At 33.9% G+C, this 13,054-nt stretch overlaps 1 protein-coding gene across 2 annotated transcripts in view; it reads left to right on the top strand.

The window, feature by feature from the left end:
- Positions 1 to 8,193, top strand: part of MIOS (meiosis regulator for oocyte development) — a 40,127-nt gene extending 31,934 nt beyond the window's left edge. The window contains exons 9-11 of one of the 2 annotated variants that reach the window (XM_065883965.1): positions 1,333 to 1,537; positions 6,678 to 6,807; positions 7,959 to 8,193. In XM_065883965.1, the coding sequence (XP_065740037.1) occupies positions 1,333 to 1,537; positions 6,678 to 6,807; positions 7,959 to 8,055 (432 nt within the window). In that variant the 3' untranslated portion in view covers positions 8,056 to 8,193. The remainder of the gene's footprint in view (positions 1 to 1,332; positions 1,538 to 6,677; positions 6,808 to 7,958) is intronic. The other variant, XM_065883967.1, reaches the window with a different exon arrangement.
- The last annotated feature ends 4,861 nt before the right edge of the window (positions 8,194 to 13,054 follow it).

The raw sequence follows: 13,054 nt of genomic DNA, 5'->3' as shown, positions 1-13,054 counted from the left end.
AGGCAAACCTAAATCAGTCCTAGGGTTGTCCAAGGATTTCTAATACATTCCAAGATCTTTCAGAATCTAAACTACTGTATGTTCTTACACATTCCACTTACATATTGACACTTTCTTCACTGTTATATGTAATAAGGCAGGACTTGTTTCTTTAACAGTATATATATATATCTATATGTCTAATTAGACATAGAAATTTATTTTTCTTTAAGCAGTAGTTTAAAAAAACATGAGATCAGCACTGTATATAAAATAAACAACAAGGATTTACTGTATAGCATAGGGAATATATTCACTGTTTTGTTATAATCTATAATGGAAAGGAATCTGAAAAAGAATATATATATAACTGAATAACTTTGCTGTACACCTGAAACTAACACAATATTGTAAATCAACTATACTTCAATTTAAAAAAAGCAATGTGGGCTTCCCTGGTGGCACAGTTGTTGAGAGTCCGCCTGCCCATGCAGGGGACACGGGTTCGTGCCCTGGTCCGGGAAGATCCCACATGCCGCGGAGCAGCTGGGCCCGTGAGCCATGGCCGCTGAGCCTGTGTGTCCAGAGCCTGTGCTCCGCAACGAGAGAGGCCACGGCAGTGAGAGGCCTGCGTACCACACACACAAAAAAAGCAACGTGAGATCAATTATTACGTAAAGCACTTGACGTGAAATTACTGTGTCTGAGTTCAGACGTTAAATATCAGGTATATGCTCCATGTGAGCACTGGATGGTGCTATTTTCTTATTTTAGAAATTTGAGAAATTACTGTTTGTATTAAAACAACCTGAGTATTAATCAAATAGCATTACATGATAATATTTGTTACTAATCTATATCATAAGTGTTCAAGAGTCTAGGAGTTTAATATAAAGGCGTAATGAACTGTTTATATTGCTATTATTCTAAAGTTTTAGCTATTATAGGATCCTTAACTCCTTTTTATCTTAGGAAATGAGAGTTTTATTTACAAGAAAATTTTGTTTAGGAGATAATATCATTGAACTTTGTGTCAAAAGTCATAATGGGATATTTTGTAATGTCCCAGGGTGAACTCTAAAGTCCTTGTTATTTTTTTCTGTAGATCACAGTGATGTTAGGAAGAATATAACTAAACAAAGGTAACAGAGAAGAAGTATTCAAATAATGTAACTGCTAAGTGGAAGTCTTAAATAGAGCTCATCAACCTAGCAGATAAATTATTTTATAATACACAATAAAATTTAAAAATTATTTAAAAGTAATTTGTTAGGATCAAACTTTGATTATTTTATATTTATTTTATTCATAAAGTTTGCATTATATTTATTTCTCCTTTCATTTGTTTTATAGGTGTTTGTGAGTTGCAATTTTTGTGGAAAGTCTATCTCCTACAGCTGCTCAACTGTGCCCCATCAGGGCAGAGGTTTTAGTCAGTATGGTGTCAGTGGCTCACCAACAAAATCTAAAGTCACAAGTTGCCCTGGCTGTCGAAAACCCCTTCCTCGATGTGCACTTTGCCTCATCAATATGGGAACACCTGTTTCTAGTTGTCCTGGTATGACATAATTCTACAGTATACTTTTTGGAGCTGAAATTGTTTCTACATAATTGATTTAATGTTGTAAATAAAAGACATACCAACTTGAGTTTATATTATTTCTAAGAGCAAGCCACTTTGCTGGCTTGAAGGTTTTTGTGTTCTCTATGAAATCCGTACATTAAAAGTAAAATCTATATCCATGATATCTCAGGTAATCTCATAGATGCTTGCCAATTTAACATTCGTGAGAAGAGCTTAAATATTAAATAATCTTATAACATTTTCTTACCACTTTTTCTAAGAGGAGCTCCCTCATATTTTATGTTTAAAAGTCACTGTGGCCCCATCTAGTAACAAATACCTTGTGTGCATAAAGAATTTTTGATAGTCTCAAAGCACTTTGACATTTTCTCTTATTTCATGTTCAAAATCTACCTGTGAAACTATGTAGAGAATGTATTAACCTAGAAGTCAGATCCCTTTACTTCTAAGTTTTGGTGTTGGCTTCTGCTATATTTGTCAGCTACCTAGTAAATATATATACTTTTTTAATGGTTAGAAATATTAACATTGTTTACTGCTTAAAGTAAACATATAGAGAAAATTTTTGAGAACAGTAGATAATTGAATATAATGTACCTACTGGCTAGAAACATTTCATTTATTTATATAACTTATAACTTGAAAATGATGCTATAGCAAAAAATTTAATGAAAAACATTTGAATATCTGGCATACTGGTAAATGAATAAGGAATAAAGAACTGAGTATGGTATTAGAATGCCTGTTGTAGTTCTGGCTCTGTGACATTTAGTTGGTGACCTTGAGAGTCACTTTAGTGCTCTTACATATGAGGTGTTGGACTGGGAGATCCCTTCTAGTTGTGAAATTCTGGAATTCTGTTCTGTAGCTGGTTCTTGTAAATAGTCTGTTTTATTGTTACATTAACATCTGTGAAAGAGATTTGCTAGTATCATTAAGTTATTTTTCAACATAGTGCCTTTTTTTTAACAAATGCAATATGTGATGTTTTCAAATGCGCATGTTAGTTTTGACTTAAGCTTTAAATCAAGGCTTTTCATTTTTAACATTGCATGTTGATCACTTTTTTTACGTCCTTGATAAAAATAAATAGAAAATAACAATTGGGAATAAAAATCTACTACAATGAAAGAACAAGGAGGCAAAATGTAGTGTAAATAAGTTCTATGTGAACTGAGATGCATAGAAATAGTTCAACTTAATATGTCTTTTGGACCATAAGCCTCAGGAAGCTGTAATGGCTAGAGTGCTGTTTCTTTTTGCTAGATACTAGCTTTTCAGTTTTTTCTATTTTTGAAATAGGTAAGAAAAGATAAAAGCAATTTTCTGGAATTTGAAGAAAATTAAATCATAAAACATTTTAAGTTCTCTGTTATAGAGACTGTTAATTTAACGAATATTCAACACCCAGGTTTATCAAGTCTTAACATTTTCTCATATTTGCTTCAAAAATTTTTTTCTAAATTTGCTTCAGAAATAATTTCTTTATATAGATTTGAGTACATGTTTAATGCACTAAGTTAAGGCTGATGTGCTAGGATGACTCAAAGATCCTCGTGGAGCTTATGGTATAATGAGCATGGATAGCTAATGTAAAATAAGAAATTATATGTTCTAGAAAATAAATACTAGTCCAGAATCTTTTATCTGTCATTCCAAAATCTCTAAAGATCTGAAAAGCCAAAAATTTTTTTTTAAATGAATTTACAATAATCTCATTTGGCAAAAGAAAAAATCTGTTCAGAATTGATGTGAAGTTATTAAAGTTTTTATTTCTCTTGTTTACTTGTGAACATTCATATGTTTCACTGCAGAAATGCTAATGTGTTTAATTACAAGATGGTACCTCAGACTTTTCCTGCAGGTGTTATATAATATTTGCTCATTATTTTCCTAACATCCCCAAAGATTCCAAATTCTGAAATGCATTTAGCTCTCTGAGGTGAATAAGGGATATTATATAAAGAAAATGTTAGGAATTTTGAAAGAGGGTAACATTGCTTCTATCTGAAGCATATCTGAAAAACCTCAAAAAGAAGATGCCATTTAAGTTGGTCCTCTAAAGTCTGATAGATTTAAATATGTGAAGATTTTAGGGAAGCCTATCCAGGTTGTAGGCAAAGAGTACAAAGCATGAACTAAGGTAAAGAGATTAGTGAAGTTGATAAGTACAGGGAGTGTATGGGAACTACCAAGTGCATCAGTGTGACAGAGCCTAGGAAACAGTGTAGGAAAATTAGGGGAGCCTGAATCTGATCTTTAAAGGCATTACTGAGCTGAGTTAATTACAAAGTAATAAGCATTTTCTTTTTTTATTCTGTAAAATCAGAAAAATCTGAGTTCCAGAATAAAATAGGACCTGATAGGAATCAAATGTTGGCTCATGGCAGTTTAAAGATTTAGGTATACAAACCTCTGTGTTGCTTTGCCTGCAATTAGAGATGGCATCCATCCATCATGCTTTGTGATCCAAATGGCCAGAATTTCCATAAGCTTATTTAACTGAGGGTTACAAATTTTTACAGTCACTTGTGCTTTCAGGATTGGAACTCTATTGAAACTGTCTCACTGAGTTTATAATTATAATGTTTATGTTATAAACAGTAATATTTAGCATTAAAAATTATAAACGTTATTCAACAGTGTTTGTTTCGTAGCTATTTTTCTAAGTGCTAGAAATGTTACAGTGAACAAAACAGATAAAAATCGCTGTCCTTATAGAGCTTAACTTCTAGGTATGATACATTTTTAAAAGTTAAGATTATATATTCGTTTCTTTCTTACTCTTCTTTTTTTTATTATTATTGTTGTTGTTAGTGCCTAAGTGAAACTTTAGTTACCCTCAACTATTCTATAGCACTTTTCATAATTCACTATAAATATTTTAAATTTAAAAGCTATTTGATCTTAAAATGCCTTCTCACATGGCAGTGAGGTAGAGCTGTTATTTTCAGCTTCATCAGAAACATAAGGATTAATTTGTTCTGGACTCAGTCTGTTTTCTCTTTGTATTTGAAGTTACAAAAACAAAGTGAAAATTACTAATGAGAACTATACACAAAGGTATAAAATACCTTATATTTAAAAGGTCTGTATTTCCTTTTTCTCTTCTCTCTTTTTCTCTCTTTCACTATTAATTGTTTTTATGAAGCTTTTAGGAAGAATTTCAGTGTGTGTACATCTTAAATTCTTGAACCACCTTCACATCCTTTGATCTCCATACCATTAGCAAAAAGAGATGGGTATTTTAAATAATTGTTTACAAGACAATTGCAGTCATTATAGTGTGACCAGCAATGGCCCAGGTGAAATTTTGAACATAGCATTATGTCTTAATAGGTACACAATTGCTTAATTAAACTTAATATTTTTACTTACTCATTTTTCTATTCTTTTTTTTTTTTTTTTTTTGCGGTACGCGGGCTTCTCACTGTTGTGGCCTCTCCCATTGCGGAGTACAGGCTCCAGACGGGCAGGCTCAGCGGCCATGGCTCACAGGCCCAGCCGCTCCGCGGCATGTGGGATCCTCCCAGACCGGGGCACGAACCCACGTCCCCTGCATCGGCAGGCGGACTCCCAACCACTGCGCCACCAGGGAAGCCCTCATTTTTCTATTCTTATCTCTAATTATATATCTTAAAATAATTTGATTTGCTGTTTTAGAACAAAATAAAACATATTAAGGTGGCCAAAATTAATAGAATGAGCATTTTTCAAGCACTAAAAGTTATGTAAATTTGTGTGTAGATGTACATGTATAAATGTACATGTGTAATAATACATTTTTCTTCAAGTTTTTGTGAATAACAAATGTATAGTAATGTACTATATGTGTACATCGTGTACAATGATAAATCAATCATCAGTGAGTCTTTTACTCTGCTTTAAGATAGCATTGTTTATACTAGTGCCTTGGATTGTTTCTCCCTACTTCATACCACCTCTTTGGGCTCTTTCCAAAGGTCATTACTGTCCTAAATTGTGTGTTAGTTTCGTCTCTTGCTTGTCTGTATAGTTTTTTTAACACGTTTACTGTCATCTGTGTTTTAAATTCTATGTAAATGAGTCATACACATATGTCCTTCAACAAGCCTTTTTTGCTCAACATTGGAGTTGGGGTTTTTTCTTCTATTTTTTAGTTTCAATTATGCTGATTAATGTAGTGGTCATTTATTCCTTTTTTTAATTACTGCTTTGTATTCCATTTATGACTACACAAATTTTTCTATTCTACTATTGATGGACACTTGGTTTCCAGATTTTTACTGTTATGAACAGTGCTGCTATGAACATTCATACATATGTCTCCTTTTACCATACACAGAAGTTTCTCCAGTGCATTTTCCTAGAAGTAGAATTGCTAAATCATACTATTTGGTAATGTTTTACTTAGGATTTTATGTCTGTTCAGGAGGAAGATTGGCCTATAATCTTTCTCATATTGGCTTTGTCTGATTTTGTTAGCAAAGCTGTACCCACCTCATGAAGTGCATTGGGAAATTGCCCCTTTTTTCCTATTCTTTGGAAAAGTTTGTGTAGATGAAAATTACCTGTTCTTGCAGTGTTTGGTAGAACTCACCTGTAAACTGGACTTGGTATTTTCTTTATGGGAAGTTTTTTTTTTTTTTTTTTGCGGTATGCGGGCCTCTCACTGTTGTGGCCTCTCCCGTTGCGGGGCACAGGCTCCGGACGCGCAGGCTCAGCGGCCATGGCTCACGGGCCCAGCCGCTCCGCGGCACGTGGGATCCTCCCGGACCGGGGCACGAACCCGTGTCCCCTGCATCGGCAGGCGGACTCTCAACCACTGCGCCACCAGGGAAGCCCCTATGGGAAGTTTTTTAAACTACTGATTGTTTCTCTAAAATTGTTCATTCAGATTGCTTCTAAGTGGGTTTGATAATTTCTATTTTTCCATTTATTATTGACTATTAAAAATATAAGGAAACTGGTTATTTGGTATATTTTTCAATCTAAACTAGATTCTAGCATTAAAATTGCTGTTTCAGTATGATATGTGATTTGTATTTTGACATAATTTTAGAAATACCTTTTAAGAAACTTTGAATAAAGTATTATGATATAGTTAATGAAGATCACTGTCTTTAACCCATAGGAGGCTCCAAATCAGATGAAAAAGTAGACTTGAGCAAAGACAAAAAATTAGCTCAGTTTAACAACTGGTTTACATGGTGTCACAATTGCAGACACGGTGGGCATGCTGGACACATGCTTAGTTGGTTCAGGTAATCAGCACATTCCTTCTTTTAATTAATTAATTCTTTTAGCTGCATTGGGTCTCGTTGCTGTGCGCGGGCTTTCTCTAGTTGCAGCGAGTGGGGGCTACTCTTCGTTGCAGTGCAGGGGCTTCTCATTGCAGTGGCTTCTCTTGTTGCAGTGTGCAGGCTCTAGGGCATGAAGGCTTCAGTAGTTGTGGCACACGGGCTCAGTAGTTGTGGCTCGCGAGCTCAAGAGCGCAGGCTCAGTAGTTGTGGCGCACGGCTTAGTTGCTCCGCGGCATGTGGGATCTTCCTGGATTAGGGCTTAAACCTGTGTCCCCTGCATTAGCAGGCGGATTCTTAACCCCTGCACCACCAGGGAAGTCCCCATTCTTTCTTTAATAGGCTTGGAGTTAGAGGAGATAAAGCAGATGGCCTTTTAAATAGTTCAGGTTTATACAGCCAAAGGATGAATTTCTTTTATACTGTCACTTAAGTTAACAAAGGTGGTGTGAACATTTCTATCACTAGCCTATGTAATCTTAAACTATAAAAGTAATACTTGTATAAGATATTGTTTAAATATTATGTATGGGTTAAATATTTGAAAAGCATTATTTAACTTTACTTGAGGAAAGGATATATTTACAGTTTTTTACGACTGACCGAATATCCTATCATATATAATATATAGTATGTAACTGAATTCAATGATAGAATACATGTCAAACTCCCACATTAGTTATCTCGTAAATAAGTTTGTTATGTAGTAAGTATGCACTTCATACAGTGGAGACTCAAGACCATATTTAACTTTTACTTTGAGTAGTATCAGTGGCCCTGTACTCTTCAGTGCTATAACTTTTACACCCAGTTTGTCACATTGGCTTTAATTTAAACTCTGAGCACATCCCTGTCACATTCATAACTGTAAATGAGATAGCTTATTATATATTTAGAAAGTAATGCTGTTCATTTTTCAGTAACTTGCTCCCCATGTTCAGGTTGGCACTCATTTCTAGTTTAATGCTTTTAATGCTTTTTGTCTTTGGGTTTTAATTCCTGTAATTTTCAAATGCCATTTGAAAAATTGCTTATAGATATTGATAGGTATATATATAAATGTATGTATGTATGTGTAATTTAGATGTTTAACTGTGACTTGACCTATTTTTCAGGGATCATGCCGAGTGTCCTGTGTCTGCATGCACGTGTAAATGTATGCAGTTGGATACAACAGGGAATCTGGTACCTGCAGAGACTGTCCAGCCATAAAATGTTATCCCCTAAAGAGGAACCTTCAAGTGTGGAGCTTTCTGATAGATGTTCTTCATAGCTCAGAAACATACCTCAGAACAAGTCACTCATGACTTTCCTGTAATGGGAAAATAAATCATTCTATCAAATCACCAATTTGATGTTTGAGTGATTTTGATGTACTTCACAGAGACAAATGCTGCTGAAATGAACATCAGAGTGTGGGCATGAATTCTGTTCAGTAGGTTGGAAAAATTCATTTTGGAAAGAACTTTTTAGGGTTTTGTTGAAATTATGAACACTGTGCAGACGGAGTTTCTGGAGTGACCAAGAACAGACCTTGAAACCATACTTTTTATGTTGCAATTGGTTATCTTTCAGTAAAATCCGTACACTTTTAAAATAGAATAATATGACCAATTCAGTGATTCAGACAGTAGTTTAAGCTTACTCATGCTTAGATTCCTTCCAGATTAAATTTAAATTGTGGATTTTTACTTTTAGAATTAAAAAGCCCCCTACCCTACACTGGAGAATTATTTATCAAGGTATGATTGATATATATTTTTTTAAGGAGTCTCTTCTCTCATACACTTTCATTTTAAGATAAGAAATCTTTTGGCACAGACATTTATTATCTTCCAAAGAAAAGTCAAAATTAAGAATGTATCTTACAACTTTTTCTCTTCTGAGGAGAAAAATATGCACCATTTCAAGGAAACGTATCAAATTTTCCTTTTCAACCTTTTGCTTTCCAATGTCCTTATTTGTCTTCAAAGATTTCTGTCCCTATTAATTTATCATCTTATGCTCATCATCTGGAAGCATTTGGCTGAATACAAAGTCTGTACAAGTCTATATGTGACCAACCATTCAGCATAATCTACGTCACTATGTCCTACTGTCAGATTCCTTCTTGCAGAATATCCTGTTTTTTCTAAGATAGACTGGGAGATGTTGGGGAAACCAGAGTCACTTTGGAGATAATTTCACCTTTAATGTAAGTTTCTTTAAGTATATTTCGGCCAATTTAGGGACTTTATTTTCAAATTTTTTTTTTTTCCCTTTTCACAGCTAGATAGTTGGAAGAGAAATACAAAAGATTTGTAGCATCGTCTGACATATGCAGAGGACTGAACTGAATTTCATAGTTGAAGTTGTACTTATAGAAAAATAAAAAGTAAGCCTAAAAATTATCTTAAAGATTTTGAAGAAAGAAATATCTTAAACAAGAATTTTAGAAGCTTTCACGTTAGCAATTTTACCTGGTGAAACTAAGATCTGTTAGATTAATTTGAGGTATGACTTCAATCCTGAACGAAGGTGGATTAAATTTATTTTTTACTTTGAGATCTATTACAAAAGTCTCTTTTCTAGGAAAACATTGCATATCTACTCTAAACATCTCACCTAGATGACAATCTTTTGTTTAAAAGAAAGAACTGGGAATAGTTACAATCTTTTTTTTTTTTTAAACAAAGATAGTTATTAAGGGGACTTTTTCCAGTCTTCTAAGTAAATCTTACTGATTTCATTTTACTAAAACATAACCTTTACCTTTAAAGTTGCTTCAGTTGAAGTGTTTATTTCAAATTTGCTCTGTCCAAAATATGAAAAGTCAGCTTTAGTGTCAAACTGTTATATACATTTTCATTTCTCCTTAGCTAAAGTAAGGTAAATTTTTGAATTGATGTTTAGAATAGGGTTATATCTAAAATAATTTTTGGAAGTACAATATAAGACATAAGCATAAAGTCTTATTATATAATCTGCTTGTAATCACAGGATGACATTTTTAAGAATAACTGTTTATGCCTGTGTCAGCATTCTAATATTTTCTGTGAAACCCAAATATTCATATAAGATGTCTATTATGCTTGTTTTGCATTTTATTGTATGTGGAACATGAAAATAGACTAATTTTTTCATTTTTATTACTTGGTCACTAATATTTGGGTTTATAAACTCAATGAGATATTTTACCTAAACATGTTCAATAGAAGTGTTTAATAAAAGTGTTTTATTATTTTTTTAAATTGAATAAAAATGGATTGAAGTCAACATGTCTAATCTAGAAATTATCTATGATGACTCTGCAAATAATCCAATAAAATAATAAAATAGTAGTTATTTTGATGGCAAATTTGATTCTTAGTCTTAGAAGTAACTTTTTTGTAGACTCTGTTTTTCAGCTTTCCAGAATGGTTATTATTCATTAAAATGGTATATTTAAAAAGTATCTTTCCATTGTCAGTGCTACACCCAGTAAGTATTAGAGTGAGAAACAAATAGTCCTGCATTTAATTGCATGGCTGGATGTAATTTCAGTCACTCATTTGACTGCAGATATTCAAAGTATGGGTTTTGAAATTTAAATTATAATCCTAGTCCCAGTATCTTGGCCAAGTGGCTTGACCTTTTTGAGCTTCAATTTCCTAATATATTAAAAGGTATAGAAATTCCTACCTCATAGGGTGATTGGGCATGTTAGGTGATGAAATAAACATGAAGTGTCATATCCGTCGCATAATGCTCTGTAAAAGGTAGTGCTTAACAGTCATTGTTACCTAATCTTTATTGGTTACTCATGTGTCAGTACTTTTTAATTGAATATGGTATAATTTAAACAAAGTATGTACATTTACATTTGTCTCAGTAGTGAAAATTTCCCAAGAGCTTGTTTTTCCAAATCTGGATAAATTATGGCACTTTCTTTGGAGATAGAACTTAGCTACTTTTGTTTATCCTGTATTTAGAATATTTCTGCTGTATGAAGAAGTCCTCTGAACGACCACCTAGGATTTTAATGTGATACAAGAGTGAACCCAGGGATGAAAATTAAAATTTTGGTAAATCTGGACAGTTGACCAGTAACCATTGAAAATTTGAGGTTTTCATATCTATACTCAACTCTTAAGTCCTGGCCTTCATAGGAGAAAATATCCAGTATTTTCCCAGTAAAATCTTTTCTGCCATTCTGTTACACTTGATGTTCATTTAAGTAAAAATATTGGGGGGATGGTGATAATAAAAAAGGAAGTACACTGTGAGGTTTGTTCTCCTTCGGGATAGCTGTAGTTAAAACAAGTGGGCACCAAGTAGTTGTACACGTCTAACATCTGCTCAGAGGCGTCAGAGAGAGGGGAGAGGCATTTTGGGTGTTAGTTCAACATCCTCGTATAGAGGGCCTGTGACCCCCATGGCCATGGCAGAGATGGGGCTAGCTGGACAACTGCTCATCTAGTCACTACTCTCCCATTACATCATCTGCCTATTCTTCCCTCCTACTCGAAAATTTTGTAGGTTTCTTTACTGATTATAGAAAGCACTTTATGAAAATATTAATCTTTATAAAGTATTAATTTTTTACTAGAGTATATAGACAGAAGGAAAGTTCCCGAAATGTTTTTAAAAGATAGTGTAATCCAGGTATCAGATTAACATAGATTGCCAAAACAAAGAACTGATTTCATTTAGGAATATTCATGATAAATTCATAAGTAAAGTCAATGTCTAATCCAACAGTATATTACTGAGAACAGTAGTTACTGTTGGTGCTTTTTATTTGCCAGGTACCATGCACATTATCCTATTTAATCCTCACGGTAGCCCTGTGAGGCAGATACACTGTTACTGCTCCCATTCTATACATGAGGCAATTAAGGCATAGGGACATTAGGTCACTTGTCCTGGGTTATACAGCTAATAAATAGCAGAGCCAAGACTTAGACTCCAGTAGTCTGACTTCCCAATCTGTACTTTTAATGTCCTACTTTATGGGCTGTGTATAGGAGAATAAATCACTATGACAATTGAGGGTTTATTATATTTAGTATTAATACACCAAAAGAGAAAAAAAACATGTCAGTGGCTCTTTGGATGTAAAAAGCAGTAGATAAAATCCAAAAATTGATTCCTGATTTGTTCTTTAGATTTAGCTTTTATCATGAAAAGGAAATGTTTTTCCTTCATTTTTTTCCCCTTCTATTTTACTGTCTGTCTCAAACAGCCAGCATCAACGCAGTGGGGAAATAATAGGAATAAAACAAGGATCAACTGGTTACCATTGGTTCTGCACATAGCAGTGCAGAAGAGGAAAGTGGATGGAGGCACACCCTTGCTTCTCTTCCAAGTCTTTAAAGTTTGGTATGGCAAAAATACCATAAAGAGTTAAAAGGCAAGCAAACCGGTAAGCTACAATATGCATACAAATTTAATACCCTTAATTCACAAAGAACGTTCTGAAACCCATAAGGAAAAGACACAACCAATGGATAATATTGATCAAGGACTTGTACAGCCAAAATAAAATGGCCAACAAACATAGATAAATGTTAAATTGGTAATAAAGTAATGCTGATTAAAATGACAGCAGGATACTGTTCACTTGCCTGTGTAAATTGAATAATACGTATTTTCATGGATATGGGAAAGGAACATTCTCAAATAACAACTTGTGAGAGTATGTTATTAGTACAAGTGTTCCTGAGGACAGTGAGTAATATGTATCAAAAGCCTTAAAAAGCTTCATACCCTTTGACATAGTATATTGGAAATATTTTCTGAGGGATTAATTGGATAAGTACACAAAGGTGTATGTTTCTATGAAATGGTTATCACAGTATTTTTTTAATAACTTGGAAGCCTAAATGTTCAATAATAAGAGTAAAATTGTCACATACATACAATGGAATACTAACTATTCAAATAGTATGGGTATTTTTATTGACAAAGGACGATTCATGATATATCTATAAATGGAGGGAAAGGCAAGTTATAGGATAGTATATATAGAATATATTTGTATGGAACACTATTGGAGAATATAAAATTTTAGCAGTGGCCATCTTTCAAGAATAGAATTTTTTTTTAAATTTTATTTATTTATGGCTGTGTTGGGTCTTCGTTTCTGTGCGAGGGCTTTCTCTAGTTGCGGCAAGTGGGGGCCCCTCTTAATCGCGGTGCGCAGGCCTCTCACTATCACGGCCTCTCTTGTTGCGAAGCACAGGCTCCAGAC

Source organism: Phocoena phocoena, chromosome 9, assembly GCF_963924675.1.
Source record: "Phocoena phocoena chromosome 9, mPhoPho1.1, whole genome shotgun sequence".
Taxonomy (NCBI): Eukaryota; Metazoa; Chordata; class Mammalia; order Artiodactyla; family Phocoenidae; genus Phocoena; species Phocoena phocoena.
This window is presented reverse-complemented; position numbering and strand designations above follow the sequence as displayed.